The sequence below is a fragment of the Struthio camelus genome, chromosome 12, assembly GCF_040807025.1.
Source record: "Struthio camelus isolate bStrCam1 chromosome 12, bStrCam1.hap1, whole genome shotgun sequence".
NCBI lineage: Eukaryota > Metazoa > Chordata > Aves > Struthioniformes > Struthionidae > Struthio > Struthio camelus.
This window is the reverse complement of record NC_090953.1, coordinates 15583889-15599487: the sequence shown is the minus strand read 5'-3', so window position 1 is coordinate 15599487 and position 15599 is coordinate 15583889. Positions and strand designations below refer to the sequence as shown.

General features: G+C 36.2%; 1 protein-coding gene across 1 annotated transcript in view; it reads left to right on the top strand.

Moving 5' to 3' along the window:
- WDR72 (WD repeat domain 72) overlaps positions 1-15599 on the top strand; it is a 126308-nt gene that overhangs the window by 11025 nt on the left and 99684 nt on the right. Inside the window, exons 4-12 of the mRNA XM_068958834.1 lie at positions 2577-2655; positions 5489-5660; positions 6200-6276; positions 8132-8251; positions 10142-10287; positions 10623-10719; positions 13610-13751; positions 14246-14491; positions 15057-15277. Coding sequence (XP_068814935.1) covers positions 2577-2655; positions 5489-5660; positions 6200-6276; positions 8132-8251; positions 10142-10287; positions 10623-10719; positions 13610-13751; positions 14246-14491; positions 15057-15277 — 1300 coding nt within the window. The remainder of the gene's footprint in view (positions 1-2576; positions 2656-5488; positions 5661-6199; positions 6277-8131; positions 8252-10141; positions 10288-10622; positions 10720-13609; positions 13752-14245; positions 14492-15056; positions 15278-15599) is intronic.

Genomic DNA, 15599 nt, shown 5'->3' with positions numbered 1-15599 from the left:
CAGGTCTGGAAGCAGAGATGAGACTGTTTTTAAATAGCAGGTGCACATGTTGCCTGTTTTTATTTATATCTGACTTGTCATTTTGGAGTATGTCCTTCTGGGAGCTCCCAATCTTGCAGCCTTTCTCTGATACGTTTGTTGTGACTTGGCCCATTGGTTGAGTCAAACTCATTTTGCGGTTGTGGTAGGCTTGCCCTCGAGAACTTTTCTCTGAATATTTGATAATCCTTTTGGCTGTGGTCTGAAGCCTGTCTATTCAGGATTTCAACCATTGAAAGCAGTTAGGGCTAGCTTCTTAGTTCCTTGGAGCTTTTCCTAAACACCTTTTGTTTGCTTCTTGATGGTATTTCCCTCTCACTCATCTTGTGTTCATCTTTCCCAATTAACAGGCAGCTCTGTTAAAGCCTGTTACCATGAAGAAGTGCTGTCAATTGCCCTTCTTCAAGCTACACCTTCCAGCCCCTTAAGGCTTCTACTTTCTCACTGAGAAGCTTGTTTATCCTGCTTTCCAACCAGTCCCAGCTGCTAGGATCTGTCTCATTTGCTCTCTGTCATGAGGATACAAGAAGGGGATAACTGAACAAACTGGTTCAGGCCTCTTAATCTTCAGAGGTTAGGCTGCCCCACTGAACAGTTTATAGGAGGTAACAGTAAACAGTTTTGATATGTGTAGAAAGGAAGGTGAGCAGCCAATGGAATTAGTTTTTGAATTGACTTCTTACAGTTAGATAGAATAAAAGATGAAACTATTTTTTCATCTTAATTCTGAAGTTCTGTTAGTGCTATACAGTTTCCACATCATATGGGGAGAAATGGTACCATATTTTCAACATACTAGGACAAAAAGCATTAAGAATGAGGTTTTTGCTGTAAGTATACTATACAGAGATGTTCACGTTCTGAAGGTTCTACCACTGAACGGACTGCTAGGTTTAGGATGCATATAGGTAGGAATGCAGTCTTCTGGCCCCTTTAAATGTTCACTTTTACCCAATAGCTGATGACTTTTCAGTATTACACGAGGGCAAAGGATCCATCACTGATCAATGGAAGGTTGCAACATGAAGCTGAGGTAATTACAAACAGGATGCCTCATCTTCAGGAAATGCAGGATTTGTTGAGCTATGTTTTCTGGCCTGTGTATCGTTTACTTCTCTGCCACTTTCAGGCTTCCATCTCCTTGCACTGGGGGTTGGCGAAATTGTGTGGAAGAAGGTACTTCTCCCCCATCCTTCTCCAGAATCTTGAGTCTTTGTGTAACTGATTTATCCCAGAAGGATGAATATTTGACAGCATTCTTGTACTTTTTTATATGGAAATTTTGAAATTATTCCATAATGATTAAAGAGTTTCCACTGATGTGTCCCGTGCATTTATATAGCATGTGTTGTAGGACAGGTTTAGCAACATGCAACATTCATATTGTTCCACTTTCTCCTTGTTGGTACCAGAGTGAATGCAATAATTCCAGTGCAGCATGCAGAAAGTGTTTATATTCTTGTCTCATTTGTGTATTACAAATGTAGCTGAAGCAGTAGGGTTGATTGTAATATACTCTGATATAAACAAAAAGAAATTCAATACCTTTAAACAAACAGCACAAAAGTCTACTTAGACTTTTGGTCTACAAACATAACTGTACGCTGCAGATGTGTAGATTTTATTGCTTCTGCTCACCTGAAAAATACAAAGTAGTCTTTTTAGATTATAATAAAATATGAAAGTGAGTATATAGATTAAAATGTAAATCATTAAATAGCATTTCTGACATATTAAAACATTTTTTCTCCAGTGTTTAAGTTCTCTTCCAGAAATGCCTCTGAGAAATCATAAAATGATCTCTGTGAAAGTAGTTGCTGTTTAAACTTTTTTAGATTTTAACATTTAATTACTGAGCTATGACAACATACCTCATGCAACTTAATTTTACAGTTAACGTGATTGTTTCTACTAAACTCTGGTTCCATAGGATGTTGAATATTTAAATGAGGAAGACTGGCTAATGAGTTTTTCTCAGGTGTTAACTTTAAAGGCAGGAAAGTGCAGCTAAAATGTTATATAAACTTATATGTTGTAGACAAGTGCTGTATCAGTAACAGCCTTCAGAAACAGCCTCATGGTGGCACTGTTTCTACTTAACAGAAGGTGATAGTTTGTGTCGAGAACTAGTTTGATGCGGCAAAAGATGCATTGTGTCTTTCAAAATGTGTGGTTTAAGTTCAGTGAAATGAATCACTTTCGGGAGGATGTAGTTCCAACGAATGGTAGTTATAGTGACACATTGACAAGCCGTGATGGCAGTATACCTACAATTTGTTGTAGACCAGAGTTGGCCTTAAACTCAGGTTTGCTGTAAGGCAGCAGGGTGTAATTACCAAAACAAAAAGAAACAGATACTCTGTGTCATTCCCTGCTAATGACCACAACATTTTCTTACCCAGTAATCTGTAACACAAAGCCGCATAAACGATCAGACTGCACTTAAGTACAGCACTAAAGAAAAACTTAGTGGCACAAAATTATTCCAGCCAATTGAGTGAAAATGACAGAGAATAATATGAAGTTATCTTTGGCAGGGAGATGTGCGTTTGGAATGTTGCTAGTGGACAGTCTATTGAGAACGCAAAGCTTCCTTATAGGCACACAGCAATCTGCGTAAGTATAGCAACTTTTCATGAAATATCTCAGTGCATTGCAAGGAGGGTTTTGCTTTATTACCATGATGTTTTCCAGAAACGTATGATTTTAAATGTATAGCTCAAACATACTTCATAGGAGGAAAAATACTTGTTGCAGTAAAGTAGTTTTATATCTGTTTTTCCTTTTTCACTTCCAAGAAATGAACTAAAACTTCTGTATTCTTCTGTACTCCTTAATCAAGTCAAACCAATCCTTTTTAAGCCAAAAATGTCTGGGACGTAGTACCGTTTCATTTGCATCAGGTAGTAGTAGAACTTGAACCTGTTTTGTAATCCTCATTGTTGTCTTATGTTAAATTTACACTGAAATTCTCAAGTTTAAAGTTGTCTTTTTAATGATGTACACACAACCTATCCAGACAAACATTTTGTAAGGCAATTTAATAAATATCTTATTTTTAAACATATTTGAAAGATTTTGATTGCCTAACTGCTGCTACCTTCCAGAAGACTGCTCTGTCCCCTTTTCAAAAATACGTTCATTCATTGCAGAACTCTGGCAGGTCACTTATTTTCAGAGCCCCAAATTGCTTTAAATCCTTTTTCAAGTAATTTCAAGTGTCTGCTTTGAACTGTATTCAGATATACTCTAAGTACATTTTAGTATGAGTATGTATCTGAAATGTGTTTGTATATGATTTAGGAGCTCAGCCTGTGTGGATATGATTCAGGGACATGGATAATTTCTGAATGTTTGTAAAAGAGCAGCTCTGGGCTCCTAGGTTAATTAAAATGCTGTTTTTCTTGGGTGAGGAAGTCTAGATGGCGTTAAGCCTCCAAGTGATGGCCATTCGAAACCACTTTGAACTCTCTTGTGACTTTTAAACTAGACAAATTCAGTATTCAAATATTTCAAAGCTTCCAGAAATAATATGGTTTTTATGACACTGTTTTAGTTGACATGTTTAACTCAAACATGGTTGTTAATGATAGGGAGAGGGAAAAATTTAAGTTACCAAATGAAAATTAAAGAGGAATTACTTCTTAACAATACATGTTAATATACATATCTGTTTTTAATAATGTAACAGAGACCCAGTATGAGCTGCTCTGTGTTGCTTGCTTAGATTTTTATGGTAAATAATGAAGTTCTACGGACAAATAGAAACGGATCTGGCCTGGGTGATTGTCTGATAATCTTTGTGCTTTCTTGTGGGCATTAAGGTGGAATCTTAATTCTTTAACTGTTCAATTAGGAGAAGCAAATACTTATTTTTTAGGAAAGGATGTTACCTGTTTCTTCATTGGGAGTTGAAGTAGGCTAAGTCTAGTTTTGGATGGATAATGGTTCTTAATCTATAACTTTGACAAGATGGCTAAAGGAAGATATAAACATCTAACAGTAAAACTTAGGAAAGCAAACAGATGCAGCTAGGACAAGAAAATATTCTTAAAATACAACCTTCAGATTTTTATAATAGTGTTTTTTTATTTTGTTTTTTGGGTCAAGGAGGACTTACTGCTTGTGGCATAATAATATCTGAGAGTATCATTTTCTACAGAAGGTTATTGTCTGGGAGGTTTAGTGCACACTGATTTTGATAGTATAACTATTTTTAAAATGTTGCTTAATTTCTAATTAACATTTCACAAATCTGGTTTGGTAGGCTCCTTCTGTTTAGCCTATAGGATTCAGCTATAAATGGCAGATGTCCGGCAGTGCAAATTGAATGCTTGCCATTTGAAATGAAGTTTAACACCAGGATCAAAAGACCTCTTAATCTTTTGTGGTTTAGCAAATGTGGCATCTCCTCTTAGAGGACTGATTGACTGTCCAAATCTTGCAGTTCAAGTTTAAGATGAACAGTAACTACAAATAATTCCTGTGTCCAAGCACTACTGTTCCTGATGATTCACAATATTTGTGGACATGCATTTTTTTCCCAGATCAGTTTCTTATGCATCTTCTCTTTTTCAGGCAGACTAAAGATAGACTGTGATAGACCGGGAACAATATCTAACTAAAACTAAGAGAATTTACAGTAATTGAGGCATAATTTTGTAGGGCTAGCTGATATTTTCCTTTGACTACATGATCCTTCTATTAAAGGATGCTGTTTATTTGTAAATTCTACTTGAAGCAGCTGATTGTGTATTTAAAGCAGTTACTTGTACAATTACAGACAGTTATTACACAAAATTCAAATATTCTTGCATGTGCAAATCAGAACACTTACCAAAAAAAAAAAAAACTTCTTTCACTCCACACCTAGTAATCATCTCTAAGTACTTTGCTGTGTCTGGCTTTCCTTTTTTATGTGGTTGTTGAGAAAGAATGAATCTTCTAAATACTAGGACTTTTGATTTCATATTAAGAACTTAGCTCATGGAGTAAAATCCCTCCTGGAAAATAACTCATTATGGATCCTCTTCATTTTTACCTTAAGTTCCCCCCCCATATTTACATACCTCTTCAGAACTGTGGTGGTATCAAGTGCTTGGAAAGAGAAGAGGTCTTTCAGAGAAACAAGTCCCAGATTGTTTAGCAATTTAAAAGGAAAGCTAACCCCTTGATTACTTCTGAAAAGGCTAATAGCCAGAGCAGATGATGCTTTTGGAATGAAGCCTCTCTAAGCTATATGCCTGTGTTAAATTGTTATAAATGTATGTAGAACATGTGTTAATAGCAAAATTATGTACAAGTATTCTCACATGTGCAATTTCATGTGGGTTTTAGTGATGTTGCTCATGTTAATTACAGTTCAAGTGCAATATGCTGTAAGGTGAAAAAAAATGCATGCACATTTTTTTAGTTCTGTATGCTGACTGTTTTCTCTCCACTTGTACAGTATTACCATTGCTCATTCCGAATGACAGGTGAAGGCTGGCTTCTTTGCTGTGGAGAATATCAAGATGTTCTTATTATTGATGCTAAGACTTTGGATGTTCTTCACACTTTAACATCTCAGTCTTCCGATTGGATCAATTGTTTGTGTATTGTTCACTCTACAAGAATTCAAGGTATAAATTGTGCATGTATTTATGTAGGCCAATCAGTTAAGACATGTAGTAAAATATTTCCATATAGGTAGTGCAGTCCTACTGGACATAGAAATAGTCATGACTTAGAGTTGTTAAATACGGGATGTAAATATTTCAGTGTCAGTGCTTGAGGATGTGTATATAATATCCTTAATGTTAGTCAGGTTTCATGTTAATAAAAACACAAGTAGCTCCTACGTTGATTGTAAGCAGTTCAGTGCTTGGATATAAGTACAGATTAATCTTGTTTGTAATGTCAAGGAAATTTTTTTTAATAGTACTTTATTCAAATATAGACCACTGGATGAAATACAGCTATTCAGAATTTGCTGACATATTTTATATTCCTATATACAAATTAGTTCTGTGTAAACTTAATGTTTCATCTGAAGAGTGCTCTGCGGAATCCATCAATTTTAGTGCTGCACAGAACAGTGTCTATGCAAAGATTCTGTTTTGGCTTTAGGCATGATGTCTCAACTTGATTTCAAATTTGTCTCGCTGTTACCTTTTCACAGAAGACTCATTGGTTGTAGTGTCTGTAGCTGGAGAACTTAAAGTATGGGACCTATCTTCATCCTTGAATAGCATACAGGTCGGTTTGCATGAAGTGTGAAACAGTAGTTAGAACAATGATGTGAAGTATAGTACCTAGTGATATTCTCAAGTAAGATACGCTGAAGGAGAATGTGAATGGTTGAGAATCTTCTGAATATGTGTTAGATGAACTTGATTAATTTGGTGTATGTCTCTGCTGAAGAAGCTAGAGTCCTTGCTAACTTTCCACAAAATTCTCAGAATACACCCTGATAGCACCCTACTGAAAATTAATTGGGCCATTGCACAGCTCTTGCCTTGATACCTGCAGTGTCCTTCATCCAGATTTCATACCTCCCATATTCCATGATACTAAAGCTATAATGGTTCCTTATGACCCTGACCATGTCACTCAGTTCTTTGAACCCCTTCACTTCCTTTAAAGCTCCTTAAAAGTCAGCCTTTGTGCTCCCTCTTGATCCTTGCTTCTGTCTTCAAAATGGTCCTTTAGACTTTGTCTCCCTCTGTCTGCCTTTTAAAATGCTGTCTTCATTCAGAAAAGGCTCTTCCTCTGTGAAGTATGCTATTTCTTCATCTTCAAACCCACTTATTCCACGTAACTTTTCTGTGTTAATATTCTCAGCGGCCATCTCTAGACGTACAAGTGCTAGAATTGGAATACAATGTTTTGTGCTTGAATTAGACTTTAAGAGCTGAATTTAAAAAGGGTCTTGAGTTAAGCACTAGAATTGTCATCAGAAATGGCAAAATGTCAGCAATGTTCTTCTCTGGAACATCCATGATACATTACTGCCTTACTGGACAAACTGCAGAGTGTCACAGCAGAACTTGTTAATTGATAGGATCAGGCCCCTCAGGAGATGCTGTTAGATTTGATGCTGTACCAGAGTTCACCTGTATTTTTGGTTGATTTGCCATGTTTTGGGGACTCTCAGCATTCCTAGGAGGGAAAAAATGAAAGTACTACTATACTATTGATTCTCTGGGGACTGTAGGAACTGATTACAAACAAATGGCAGAAGCATGTATAAGTATTGTGCTATCCCTTTGCTTTATTGCCTGGGACATTCTTTCCTGAGGGGAGGACTGCACAGTTGGTAATAATCCAATTGCTTCCTATGGTTAGGGACTAGTATCTTAATTTTCTTGGATTTAATTGGAATTTAATTGAAGTTACAAGGTGGAGTGAGAGGATGGTGTGGAATTTCTGCTTGTGCTTTAACCTAACTAGGATTCTGTGACCAAGGTAGCCATTCTTTGAGAGATTTTGATACTGATGGTATCTTTCAAAACAGAAATTGTCAGCTATCAGTGGTGTAATCAATAATAAAAATAATTGCAGCATAATTTTGAGCAGGATAGCCTTGATGATACATCTTTGATATTCACACAAAAGGGAAAATATATCTATATATGTAACCATCCATACATGCAGAAATGAAAGGTTAAGTCAATGGAGTTATTTCCCACTACTTAGAGATACTACTTTTAGAACGAGATCATATGACACAGCATACATCTCAGACAGTGTCCTAGTTGCTACGAGGATAAGGAGTGGCCAAGCAGAATGTTCATTAGCCATTTTGAATCTGATACTGTCAGCTTAGACTGTTGTAGCTATTTTTTGTTTAGACTGAAGAATATTTAGTGACCTGCCTTTAGTTCTTCTCCACGTTCATTATTGCTTCAAGTGAGATCAAGAACCAGAGGCATGCTGGATATCTTCTGTCCATAGAATACTTGTGGACCTGACTGTTTTCCTATCTCACTTTTGGTAAAATACATATTGCTTTACATTTAAAAAAAAATTATGCTAACCAAATGATTTTCAATGGTGTTTCTCTCCTAAAATTAAAAGCTCATATCACATGTTTCTTTTCTGTGCTGTAAAGGAGAGGCAGTGTGTGTGTGAGAGGGAATCCAAATCTCTGGACTGTATAAACTGCCAAGCAATACGGTTTTGCACTTACACAGAAAGACTTCTTCTAGTTGTGTCCTCCACGTGCTGGCAGGTATCTCACTGAACATTGCAAATCCTGTTTAATTTTGTTAATAATTTGGTAACACTTGAAAAATCTGGTATGATTCTTATATGTAAATACCTATTTTCCTTCTTGAGTTAAAAGAAACAGCACTCTCTAATTATTAGTGATAACAGTGCTCTGTGTGTCTTCACTGGTTACCTTAATTGCCTGACTGAGTACTTTATTTTTTTTCTTAATGTATTTCAACTTCAAAAGAATTTGTCATGAAGTCTGTTGTAAAGGGAAATAGTTTAAATATTATTCAGTTTTAGAGTACCAACGGGCATATACCCCTCTCTGAATTGCATTGCAAAAAGAGACAAGCCTGCACAAAAAACTGTCAAAATATGGCAGAGGTAATTGCAGCCAGGGAGCCCTCTGTGATGAGGGGCCTTTCTTCCATCGAGGCCAAAAGCCTGGGTTCTGCTAATAGAAGCCAGCAAAGCCAAGGAGTCCAGATGTTATCACTTTTTCTCACAGCTGTAAGAAAGGAAATGCATCATATAATTGCTGAAACTGTTATTAGTTGTAAAGAGGTTGCAGGAGAAGGGATTTTTTGTTTTTAATTCTTAAGCTGAATGTAGTTGTAATAATTCTGTATTTCTTTTTCCCAATGCTATGCCATTCTACTAAGATAATCCTGAGTTATTAGTGCAACATATAGACCTGGTCCAAAGGCCACTGCTGTTGAAGGAAATACTTGAATAGGTTGAAGTCAACTTTGAATAATGCCTTTTGGAGGGTATCCTTGAAACTCCTATTGCACTAAAAAAATCTGTATGGAAGCATTTATAAAGAAAATCCATGTACAGAATGAATGTATTTTTCACAGGAAAGCTGTGTAACATGTTTTCTTTTAATTTCTGTAATGTTTTCAACAAGAGATACCCGTTTCTTGTAGTGTTCCACTATGCCTTTGAGCAATTATATTTTACTGGTCAAAGTAGTGGCATAGATATCCTGAATTAGAAGGATATGTGCAATGTATCACGGGGGAGAGATTCAAGTATATTTAGAGTAGTAGATACTTAACCCACTACTGTATTGAAAATATAGAGCAAATTCTATGTTCTATATGAAAAGTCTATAGGAATTCTTTCTGAAATCTATTTCCTCATGTTTCCTATTGGAATAAATTATATGGTGTGGCTATGAATTCTCTCTCCATGAGGCCACTAGGAGTATGGATATGCAGACCATATATTCTAGGCTGTCCTAGTCATATCCCATTTTAGTTTAAAAAGATGTCACATGAAACAAAAAATTCAAATGATTTTTTTACAGGCTTTAGAAATTGAAGAGCTGGAAACATTATTGCAAGCAAATGGGGTTATGTATTCTTGTGCTTGCTTTTAATTCATTTAATTTATGAAGACGAGAAATATCTTCTGCCCCCTCCCCAGGACAGAAGAGAAAAAGTTGCTTTGCTAAGAGATATATGCTGTGATTATGCCAGTAGTTATCTGTTCAAAGAGCACTTTGAGTGGAAGCATTTAAAACTGCTCTCGAGAATCTTCAGTGTCATATTTGTGCTAAATTCATTGCTGAACTCCACACAAGAAATGAATTTTGTCCGGTAGACGACAGGGAACGCAAAGCAAACAAAGTAAATCCTTTATCTCATTGAAAATCCCCTAATATAGCATAAGCCTTTAATGGTACTTTTTTAGTTGGCAGTTTCTTTATCATAGAAGTATATGGTTTGATTTTGAGTTTGTAGTAGTTTGGTGGTACAAAAACTTTTTACTTTCTAAAAAGAGGTTGTCAAACTACCAAGAGTGAAGCAAATGTGCTGTTTATTGATCCTTTGCCCCTAAAACCATTTGAATTAAAATGAATGTGTCAATACTGTTTTTTACTGTTTTTCTCTGAGCTTAGGTCTATGATTATTGTGACTTTTCTTTGCTATGTACTGAATTCTGCAAAAGCGGTGAGTGCTTTGCTGGTGGAGAAGTACTAGCAGCTTACAGACTTATCATCTGGACAGAAGATGGTCACAGTTACATTTACCAGCTGCTGAACAGGTGGGCTCAGATGGGAAATTAACATGAAAAGTTCAGGTACAAGATGAATTTTAGGAGGTTATTATGGAAAATCTTTGCAAATGATCAAAAACCAGAACAAAAACACTTTGGCACTCAAAGATTTACCCTGAGTTTGACACCCCTCAGCCTTTGTTTGACACAGCAGGGGACACAAGAATAAGATTAGCCATGTAGAACTTGGGCAGCTGGTGCTGTGATTTCAAAAAGTCACTTTTAATTACTTAGAAACTTTTAACTGAACTTGTGAATCTTGGATGTTACTGTTCTGCTTTTTAAAAAAAAATGAATTTCTAAAGCTTTTTTTAATTATGCAGCGGGCTTTCTAAAAGCATATATCCTGGTGATGGAAGAGTGCTGAAAGAAACTGTTTATCCTCATTTACTCTGCTCTACTGGTGTGAGAGAAAATAAGGTAACATTGGAAAAGTTTAAAGTGAGCTTCAAAAACTACTTCATGTTTTGTTTGTGACTTACCAAAATGATTCATAGGAAACTATTTAAAACAGATTTAATTGTTAATATGATGAATAAGGCTTATTCCTTCATTTTAAAATTATTACTTGGAGATGTTCCTAGGGTATTTTGCCTTAAATTCTGGCATTACTTAAATTTTCTATCAGGAAAAGAAACATTTTCAGCTGTGGATTATTGCAGTGTTCTTTTGGTGTTTTTCTGGTCTTGGAAAAAAAACTTATTTTAAGTTGAAGGTGGTCTAGTATACTTATACTTTCAAATCTGTAAAAAGACAATTTACTGAAGCTACTTAGTTTTTGTTCTATTGCAAAATGTATGCCTGTTTCATCAGACCTGCGTGAATAGACTGAGTTGCCCATGTGCATAAATGTTTGAACTTGAAAGATCTGTTACTTGTAAAATGCATCAGTCCTAATTGTGGGCTTTAATCTGTGATGTTTTATCCAGAATACTGCTATTGTGAGCCTTCAGAGGCATTATCACATGCCTAACTTTCTCACATTTAGAGCAGGCTGGCAGTGTTCACAGTGCATAAAACTATGAGAGCTATTGCGTGTGCCTTGAAAGAGCTTCTATTTTTAAGAAAAAAAGGAAGCTGGAAAAGTAGATAAAATACGTAGTACTTCTGATTGAGAATTCATGTTTAGCATGACATGTCACACTAATTTCAAATTTAGTTACTGACTAGACAAAAAAAGTGGGTCAAGTGGAGTCTTCTCTGGAAAGCCTGCATCTGAATGACTTTTTAATCTTGATTCTTGAGAATCATCTGTGGCTGGGGTTCTTTGGTAAAAATCCATCTGCAACAAATTTAGGTGTAACTGAGATTTAATCACTGTGTAGCATCGCAACTAGAACCAAGGCTGAGTCTTCATACTGATACTGTTTTTATGAAATAGTAATTGTTGGAAGACATGGAGTTCAATCCTACCTATAACTAAATTAGTTTGATTTAATGTATATTACATGAGAGCTCAAGCTATTAAACCGTTTCTGAAGATAAGCAAGGGGGCCATATTTTTGTTTCTGTTTGACCAGAAACAGTCAGACGTGTGGACTTCTCATGTTTTCATTGCTTTTTTTGTTGGCAAGTGTAGGCTTTTAGAAAGCATTTTTGTTGCATGCTCTTCCTAAGCCTGACAGATTTTAATTTTCAGTTGATGGGTGATAGAACAAGCCATTCAGTTTTTCCCCCTAAACATATTAGGTCTAAAATCAGATAGGATAACTGCTGAGGAGACCAAAGGTCAGATGTCGTGAAGGAAAAGTTTCCAGAATGTGTGGCGTAGCAAATAACTGCACTACAGTGGTGGTAGGAACCTCATAGATAATTTTGTCCCTAAAATGTATGCGCTTTTTAGTAATATCTCCTGCCACTCTTACAATTTAAATACAATTTAAATATTAATCTTCCTGCCTGATTAATTTTTTGATAACAGATTTTAGTGCGACACAACAAAACTGCCTGTGTGACAGTCTATTTTGATTTCAATTCTTAAATTATTACTGAAACAACATTACAGTACAGTTGCTTATTGTTCACTCCCAAATTTCAATGTTGTAAATAAATTATATCCAACAGGTATGTTATTAAAATGCCTTAAAGGTACAAATAGACTCAAGCTATGTCTTGAGTCTATTTATCAAGTAATAAAGTTCTGTAGAGCAGATCAGTTTGTGCTGATGACCTTTCATCCACTCTATCTATGCCAGAGGGTAGTAGGATTTTTGTTGTGTTTTTTCTTCAGGCTAGTTTTCTGGCCCTTGGACTGTATGCCCATCTGTGCCTGGAATGCAGTAGGTGTGCTAAATTTTCCAATTTAGTTTCATCCAAAGGATTCCTGATTTTTATGCTTTAAAACAGTTCAACAATGCAAACCAAAGCATTCACTTCCAAAGTACGCTCCTATCTGAACTAAAATATGCTAATGTACACCTACCTGGATGGTTGTAATTTTCCTGACTTTTCAAGAGTTGGGTATTCCTCTAGTTTCAAGCCACTAAAAGTTTCCAGTTAGGCACCTTACTGTTCTCAGCAGTTTGGTATTTGGGAATGAAGCTTATGTAACCACCAAACAGAATGTTCTTGGCAAGTCATCTGTTAATTATCATACGGAGTTTGGGTGCTACTGGTATTTGATACAGAATTACCTGTGTTATACCTACAGGCAAAGAAAAACTCCAAGTTTCTAGTCCTCATGGGAGAATGCAAATACAGCTTTTGTATCGGAGATAAGTATACTGCCATAAGTTTTAGCATTGACTGAAACTAGGTAGATGTCAGTAATAATTCTATTTATCAATGATACACCTCTGCAGTCTAATTTTTTGGCAGATAAGTGAATGGTCACAATATAGGCTGTTTTTACACAGATGGGTGATAATACTTTACCCGTTATTAGTTGTAGTAATCTAAACTACCATGAATGAAGCTTTATTTAATTTGTTCTGATGTGAAGGCTATCAAAGCATTTCACTGGAATTTTTCAGTCTCATTTTGCTCATCCTGCTGTTTTCTGTAGGCTACTGATACTGCTGATAAAGTCTTATAGAGACGGTAAACCCTAGGAGCGCTCTTGTTCAGTTTTCCATTAGGGATGTAGATTGAACCAGGGATACTCATAAAGCAGAGCTGGTCTTTGGGGGACTTGCACCAGCAGAGCAGACCTGGGTTGAGCAGAGCTTAGCCACAGCTGAGGATTCAACCATTATTTCTCTTGTGTTTCTACAGCTTTTGATGTCAAAACCTTTGATTTTTGTGATTAAGAATTAAACCATTTTGTTAGCTGTTTTGTATCAAAATACTGATTAACTGTTATTTTTGGCAGAGTTTCCCTTTTGTTATGGGCTTCATGAATGAAAGGAAAGAGCCTTTCTATAAGGTTCTTTTTTCTGGTGAAGCTTCAGGAAGAATCACTTTGTGGCATGTTCCTGATGTCCTTGTTTCAACGTTTGATGGTTCACCAAAAGGTTTGGCAATTCTATACGGCGGATGCATTTTTCAATTGTGTCTTTGGTAGGTCAGTTTTCAGGAAAAGTTATTCTCATGAAAATGTTTTTCACGCTAGAAAGAGGTGCTTATGCATCCGTTCAGTGTGGTGATTACCTGTAAATATAAAGAGCAAGACACTAACAAAGATGAGGGGAGAAACAGACAATTTCTTCACACGACTACATGAATACATGTTCCTATTTCCTTTCCGTTTGCCCACAAACACATCAACTAAATGTCATGAAAATGTGCTTAGTTTGTCCTGCTTATGGCTGCTCATGGAGAGGTATAAAAGGATTTTTAGAGAGAAGCCACATGATCTAATATGGAAAGTCTGCAGCTGCCATTCCTGCAGAAAGGATAAGATAAGGGAAATGGCAAAGAGCTGAAAGTGTATTTCATTTTGTTTGGATGTTGGCTTTGTTTTGGTAAAACCAGTAATGTTCTTGACTCATCTTTATTTCCTTTTTAGAGATCCCCATTACAGCAACTTGGACTCTTCAGGATAATTTTGATAAACACCATTCAATGTCAGAGGGCATTATTGATCATCTCTGTGCATCTGAAGATGGGAGTGAAAGTGCGCTCATCAGTTCCTCTGCATACATACCCAGTCTCGATAAGCTGGTTTGTGGGTGTGAAAATGGGAAAATTTTTGTAACTCTAGCTTTAAAAACTGCAAGAGCAAGACTTTTAGAAAACATATCCTTGCTGAAAGGTAAGTTTTAACAGTTCTGCATAATTTCATTGGCATCAAGCACAGAAGATTGCATACTTTTGATATGCCTTTGGATCAAAATAAATTTAAAAAAAATAAATAGGGGTGATGGTTGGGGACTGAATAAGGAAAATGGAAGATTATGACCTTTTTCTGGTTTATCAGATCACAGCTTAGTGTACTGCCAAGGCTCTTTGCGTACTTAGGAGTCCTTGCTGTAGAACAGCCGCAGGGATGAAGTCACCTGAAACTTGGATGTGGGATGTCATGGTAGGGGCAGTAGTCTTGATTAATTTCGCCTCTCAAAGTTCATTCCACAGAAGAGGAAAAAAATGCACCTCAGTAGACAAAGCTCAGAATGTAGGACTTTGTCCTCCATTTTTGAAACAAATATACCAAATTTTCTGATCCCATGTAAGGGGTATCTTGGCCTAAGACTCTGAATGGAAATTGGAATGCTTAGTTGTATTTAGTCTTCTGAATTTCCTTAGTTTTAGCAAATGTGCTGTAAAATGTGAAACCTCTATTTTTAAAGGACAATTTATTTAACACCTTATTGTTTCAGATAATCTACCTTACAAAGTTCTGAATGGTCATCGTAGCAGAGTCACTTGTTTACTTTATCCGCATGATAAATCAGCCAGGTTTGATCCAAGCTGGTTGTTATCAGGAGGCCAGGATTCTGTTGTGATCTGCTGGGATATATTTACTGGGGAAATTTTACACCAGTTTACTCTGCAATCTGGTCCAGTGACAGAGCTGTTGCGACCTCCAGAAAACTGCAGAGTAAGTAAAAATGTGATAAATTATGTATAAATACATAGATGTGTATATATGTGTATGTACATGCATACATATGTGCATGTATATATGCACACAAATTATCTGGCAATGTTGTTCTTCAGCAGCACCTTATCTTTGGTTTCCGCTCAGTAATCACTTAATTGTGACTTGTTTGAACATTACTTATAATTTCAGAGGATTGATTTCCTGTTAGTTTGCTGTGATTTCAGTGATTTAGAAAAACCTAAAACAGCGCAATGTTTAAAGTCCATAATGACATTAAAAATGGTGAATGGAATATTATTGTCTAGATATGTTAATTCTA